The sequence below is a fragment of the Cinclus cinclus genome, chromosome 18 (genome assembly GCF_963662255.1).
Source record: "Cinclus cinclus chromosome 18, bCinCin1.1, whole genome shotgun sequence".
NCBI classification, from domain to species: domain Eukaryota; kingdom Metazoa; phylum Chordata; class Aves; order Passeriformes; family Cinclidae; genus Cinclus; species Cinclus cinclus.
Window position 1 is genome coordinate 1,521,549 of NC_085063.1, and position 6,335 is coordinate 1,527,883.

Consider the following 6,335-nt stretch of genomic DNA (forward strand, 5'->3'; position numbering starts at 1 on the left):
TGGAAGCATTATTTAGTGTTATTGATGAGATTTTCCTAAAAATCCCAAATCTTGTGGCTTCATTGCTCTTGTCACTCCCGCTCGGTGTCTCTGTGACGTGCCAGCCAGGCCGTGCATGGAGTCATGATGTGAGGAAAGGCACTGATGTCACAGGTTTATCAGGACAAACAGGTTTCACCGGGAACAGGTGGATTTCAGGAGCGGGTGATTTCACTGGGAATACTGATTTCCCACGCGAAGGCTGCTGGGGAGGAGTGGTGCTGCCCTCCATGCCGGCGGCTCCAGGAGTCGTGGCCCGGACGGCACCGAGGGTGAGCGGCGTGGTGAAGGCTAAGAGGAGGAAGATGAGGAGCGCGGGCCAGGCGTGCAGGCGCGGGGTGTGGAGCGAAGGCGCCGCCATGTCCCCGGTGTCCGTGGGGGCCGCACTGCCGGGGCCGGGGGGAGCCCCTGGGCGGCGGAGCGAGGTCAGTAGTTGCAATGGCGCTGGCTGGGCTGGTGGACGAAGGCTCCCGGGAGCTGCTTGGCGCGGCGGGACGGGCGCTGCCGGGCCCGGTTCTGCCGCTGCAGAGCCTTGTGGCCCAGGCGGTGCCGCTCCGCCAGCTGCTTGGCTCTCTGCGCCCGCTGAGCCTGGCCCAGCTTGTCCAGCGCCGCCGCCTTCACCGGCAGCGCCCGGCCCTGGTGCCCCGCGGGCGGCTCCGGCCGCGGCTCCGGCACGGCCCTGCGGAGACAGTGGCGTCAGCGCCACGGCGCGGAAAACCCGGCGGGAGAGGATAGAGCTCACCGACCTCCGGCACGGCCATCCTGCCCCGACAGCGGCCCCGGGGGAGGGATGCTTCAGCTCCGCCCGAAAAAATCCACCAGGAACTCCGCTGTGACTAAGTCCCTTAAGCCTGGTCTGTCTCCATCCCACTGTGACCCCTTTGGAGCCTTGGCCAGTCTCAGGCTCCCTGTGGCCCTTCTCTGATCCCTCCAGCACTGAGGCGCTCCTGAAGCTCTGGAAATCGAGCTCTGGCCCTCAGGGAGACTTTGGAAAGAGAGAAGTCCTGAAGGAATGGTGTCCACTAGCCAGGACCAGTGTCACCTAACCAGGAATGGTGTTCTCTAACCAGGAATAGCTCCCCGCAACTATGAATGTCCTCTAACTAAGAATGCTGTCCCCTAACCAGGAACAGTGTCTCCTGGCCTGGAGCAAAGCTCACTCTAGATTCTTACTTCTCCCCTGCCCCATTGAGAGGCTCCAGAGATGTTGTAGGGCTGGGATGGGGGGTCAGCAAGGACTCCATGGCATGGTGGCAGCCAGGGGCTTGTCTGGCAGCAGTTGGGTTGAGCATGGGCATGCTCCAGGTTTTCCCTGGGAGCTGCTGGGCAGGAGGACAGATCTCCAGGATCTGGTCCCAGGAATGGGCATGGAGGGCTCCAGCCCTCAGGACTGGGGGGGCAAAGGGGCCATTTGGGACATTTCTGTTTCGTTTCCCCACTGCTAAAATAGGATTTGGGGCAAGGAGAAGCTCGTGGTGTCCCTCTGCCCACTGCTGTGGGATACACCCCTGCTGGGTCAGTCTGGAGCCAGGTGGGGGATTGAGGGGGGCTGCAGCACCCTCCTGCCTGGGGAACCTAGGGGTCTTCAGGGGGCCACTGTCTCCAAAGGCCACTATGTCCCATTGGGTTTGCTTTGCTTGGGCCGTACCTACGCAAAGCCCTGGTGTAAGCTCAGCCTGGCAAAGACCCCTGGACAGCTGGCGGGGTGACGGGTGGCACTGGCACATGTAGCACTGCCAGGAGTGGCCTTGGCACGGGTGGCTGTGCCAGGAGACCCTGCTAAGGGTAGGGGAGATGAACACAGCCCTCTCCCACCACAGCCCAGTGCCAAGCTCGTGTCCTGCAGCCATGGCCATCCCAATATACTACTGAGACCCCTTAGCAGAAGATTTTGGGTCACGGGGGCTGCCAGCCATGCCTGGTGCCAGCTGGGGCACTCTGCCAGATATGCAGGGTGCTCCCTGAGGTGGGCATGGGGACACTGATGTCCCCCACTGTCTCACTATGTCCATAGGTCAAACACTACTGGGTGTAGGTGGGGATTTGGGGTGGCAGGACTGACTATCCACCCCTGGTCCCTCAGTGGGTGCTGGGGCTGCTGCCCCCCCCCAAACACCCTCAAAGTGCACTCACTCTGCAGCATCGTCCTCGGGGCCCTCCCCATCCACCTCGAGGGTGCTGGTGACGTAGACGGACATGCTGGGGTGCTCGATGAGCAGGTCCTCCATGGGGCTGCTCCCCACGCCGTCGAGGCCGGGCTCCTCTGCAGTAAAACAGGGGGGAGGGGTGACAAACCAACTCTCGTCCATCAAGCAGGGACCGGCCGGAGCCGGGGAAGCGGCTGGTGGCGGTGGCGGACCAGGGGGCGTCGGGCGGGGTCGCGCCGAGCGCCCGGTACCGCCAGGAGCCGGGCGGGGCCGGGCGGGACCGGGGCGGGCACGGCTGCCTGGGACAGGGGTGCAGAGCCATGCGGGGCGCAGCGGGGACACACACACATACCATGTACAGTGGGGAGGGAGGGGGAGAGAAAGGGGCATCGTTAGTGTGAGAGACACCCACCGCCACCGCACCGCCACACGCGGGTCCTCCAGAAACCCCCGCTCCGGGACCCGGCCTGCCCTGGAAACCGGGCTGGCTGCTTGGACAAGCTGGACCAGAGTCGGGAGACCAGCAGGGTTTACTACAGCAATGGGCTTTTTTCCTTCTCAAAAGGAGAGAAGGTCAGGCAGTAGAAAACGCTGCTTTCCCCGTTCTAATGGCACCCGGGCCGGGCCGGGCCGTGCCGGGGCAACACTGACACGTCTGTGCTCACAAACACCACGCAGCACTCTGCAGACATGGAAACCAACCACACACACGGCAGAAAAACAGTCCACACCTTTTCTCTGGAAGAAATCATGGGAATATATAAATTCTTCAGCAAGGGCTCTCTCACTATGCCTTCAACTCCAGCCTGTTAGAGGCCAAATTTTGAGTGAGCTGACCCAGAAGCCGACACCCCACCCGAGCCTCCCATGCTTTCCCTTCCTCATGTCTACCTGGCAACAACACTTGGGCCGGGGTTTTCCTAGGCTGCCTGTGCTTGGAATTACTGGTGCTGTAATGGGAAGGGAGCATGCACCAAATCTGGGGATGCCCACACCCATTCCTGAACTCATCAGGGGGATTTGAGGGAACTGGTGAGGGGGGAGGCAGTGCAGTTATCTATATGGACCCTGCAGCTGGGTGAGGGAGCAGGAGGAAGCACAGACAAATCTGCTCTTGCGTGGAGAAACAGTATGGGATCGAGTATTCCTGGCTCAGTGCATCTCCAGCTCGTCATGTAGCTGATGCCCTAGCCCAGGGCTCAGGACAGGCCACAGCTGGCCTTGCAACCACTAGAATTCACTTGTGAAAGACACGAGTCTTTCTCCAGGTCAGAGGATATCAGTCTATTAATAGTTGTTGACGCGCTGGGCTGGAGATTGTCAGCCTGGAGACAGCCCCTGAGCCCAGCTGGAGCAGCACTCCCACAACAGGGGTCTGTGGGCATGGAGAGCAAGGTACTACCCTGTGCCCACCTTTTGCCAAGGTGGATTTTAATGTCACAAAGCAATACTTTGGGATCCTCAAGTACCTCAGTGATGCAGCCACATCCTGGGAAATGAATGCTCTTTGCTCCCTCCCTGGGTGCTGAGCAGGGCCAGGCTAAACAAGAGGGCAAGAGTAGCATCAGAAACATTCCAGGAAGGAAATTACTGAGTAATTCAGGTGCATTTTGCAACACAGGGGACAATGACCAGGCTGACAGAGGCTGAATCCAGAGGCTCCCTAGGCTTCCTCTCTGCTGTTGGGAGGGAGCCAGACTGGGAACTGCTGCTGGCCACCACAGCTCCAAGGGGAAGGATCGGGCTGGAGTCTCCAGGTTTGGTTCTTGGAGTGTTTGGTATAACTCAAACCACAGAAATAGGGCTGAAAGACTCTGGTCCCCCACTGCTCAGGGACTGCTGTGGGAACAGACTGCAGCTGAATTAGATGGGGTGGCATTCACAGGCAGACACTGCTGGAAGCCAGCGCTGCACCAAGAGCCAAGGCACTTCACTGGAAAAATATGGGAGTGGTTTATGCCAGAGTCAAGGCCTGGTCCCCTCTGAGCCATCTGCAGTCTCGTCCCAGGGATCAGGGTACAGCATAGCATTTCTCTGTCTGGGGAAGCTCCTGGCTCCTCCTGGCATGCTTTAGGCTCGTGGCAGCTGCTGCCAGCTGGCCCTGACACGTGGCAGCTGCACACCCACTGTTCCAGGGAGCTCCTCACAACAAACCCCTGCCATGGCACTGCCCTGATCCTCCTTGGACAGTCACCTGAATGCCCAGAGGACAGGGAATCCTCCACAGCTGCCCATGCCTACACCACCCATCACCTCCAGCAGCTCTCCACAGTGCACCCACCAGGCATGGGACTGGCCCTGTCCCCCATCCCAGTCTTGTCCCTGCTCTGTACCCCTCTCCAGGTAACTGCATATGGGAAAAAAAAAAAACAAACCCTAACAAACAATTCAAACCACAAAAACAAATATGGGGAACAGGCAGGGAACGTCTGCTCAGAGACCTGCTGCCTGAAAGAGGGAGGAAAAAACCCTCCTCTTAAACCTGCAGGATATATCTGTGGTCCCCTAAGCTGGGGCATCACAACCAACCAGGGGCTACCAAAGCAAAGCATGGCCATCAGGAGCTCCTGCACAGGCAGGAGGGTTTGTCTCTGACTGCTGCTGGAGTTGTAAGGAAAAGATCATAAAAACATCATTGCAACTGGCTGAGTCATCAATCTACAACAGAAACTCCCAAAGTCTGAGCAGAGCTGGAAAAGATCTGCACAGGAGGAATTCAATCCACCTGGTTGGTGTCAAAGAGAGCTCTGAATGGCTCTGGGAATGGGAAGCCCTGGGGGCTCTCTAGGTAGAGTCACCTGGTGCCAAACATCCCTTCTGCTTGGCATGGGCAGTGGGAATAATTTGGGAAGATAACCCTCATAGAGCTGAGATCTACTCCTCTCAAATGACCCAAACATGGCCAGATCCCTGGTGTCACATCCCCAGCTGGGACAGGCAGGCACCACTGTCACCTGCCCTCACATGAGGACAACCCCACCCACCACCAGCACCCCAGGGCTGAGGTCTCCCAGGGGAACAGGCTCCTCGTTTGTTTTCAGCAAGGGCAGGGCAGGGCAGGGAGCAGCTGAGCTTGGCTCCTCCTGGAAAAGTGCTGTCCAGGACACAGCTCAGCTGAGGCCATGGCAGTGCCGCAGCCAGTGGCAGAGCCTGGGTCCCCCACCCCACTGACCCCCGTGGGCAGGATCACACCAAAACTCTGGGTGATCTCCCTGGCTGGTGCCTTGCCAGGATCCCCTCCTGGCATGGGAACACCTGGACCCTTCTGGGCAGCAGCAACCCCAGCTAGAGATGCTGATGCTGCTCCCACAATGGCAGAAAGTTGAGAACCATCACTGGAAGAGAAAAGGGGAAAAGGAGGAGCAGGTTAGGGGCAGCTGCAGTGAACACAGGGCTGGGCATCAATGGGCAGAGCATGGGAACCAGGGGAGAAGAAATGAAGGGCAGAGCTGCTCTCATGTGGTGTAAGCTCACCTGCTGACATCTCAAGGGTTTGCCCAGCTCTGGAGAGACAAGGTGCAGCAGAGGCTGTGGGAAGCCAGTTCTGCTGCTTTTCTCACCTGCAAGATCTATTATGAGCCAGCCATCCTCCTCCTCCTCTTCCTCGACAAAGGGTCTGGGCTCCTCCAGGCCCTCTGGCGTGTTGCTGTCATTGAAGAAGAGGCTGGTGAGACGCTGAAACATGGTGGGGAGCGGTCCAGCAGGATTGACAGGCAGATAGAGATACTGCTGGGCACCAGCTTACAGGTACAGACACAGAAAAGATGGGCAGAGAGGGGAAAAAGAGCCCTCAAGGTCTCAGTGACAGAGATGTTTGGTTGCCAGAAGAATCAGAGCTAGGCGGTGTGCAGTGCAATTGTGAGGTTCTTCACTTGGCTTCAGTGCAAAGGCCTGTAAAAGGGAGAGAAAAAGGAACAGCACATTAAAACAGGCTGGCAGTGTGGCCCTCCTGCACCCCAGGGGCTCAGATGGGCTCAAGGGGACAGCAAAAAGGTGGCTCTGGCACTGATCTGTGCCATGGGTTGTCCCAGCTGGTTTTGTATCTGAAGGCAGCAGTGAAGGGCTGGGTGCCTGCACCCTGCAGCCCCTGCCTGCATCAAACCCCACATTGTGTCCCCATCCTCATGGATGGGATGTCCCAGGAGACCC

The 6,335-nt window shown here is 58.8% G+C and overlaps 1 protein-coding gene across 1 annotated transcript; it reads right to left on the reverse strand.

Moving 5' to 3' along the window:
- Nucleotides 1-465: 465 nt before the first annotated feature.
- Nucleotides 466-5,870, reverse strand: TP53INP2 (tumor protein p53 inducible nuclear protein 2). The gene is made up of 3 exons (XM_062505218.1): nt 5,747-5,870; nt 2,173-2,485; nt 466-718 (listed from the first exon to the last, which is right to left on the reverse strand). Exons 1-3 carry the CDS (start codon nt 5,868-5,870, stop codon nt 466-468), a joined length of 690 nt encoding a protein of 229 aa, XP_062361202.1.
- Between the last annotated feature and the right edge of the window lie 465 nt (nt 5,871-6,335).

Bases quoted from the DNA above. Each gene is read 5' to 3' on its own strand.
- TP53INP2 (XM_062505218.1), bottom strand. From the start codon at position 5,870: ATGTTTCAGCGTCTCACCAGCCTCTTCTTCAATGACAGCAACACGCCA. The intron at 2,486-5,746 runs GTGAGAAAAGCA...CCCCTGTCCCAG, and splicing joins GCTCATAATAGATCTTGCAG to GCAGCCGTGCCCGCCCCGGT. The intron at 719-2,172 runs GTGAGTGCACTT...CTGTCTCCGCAG, and splicing joins CCCGAGGACGATGCTGCAGA to GGCCGTGCCGGAGCCGCGGC.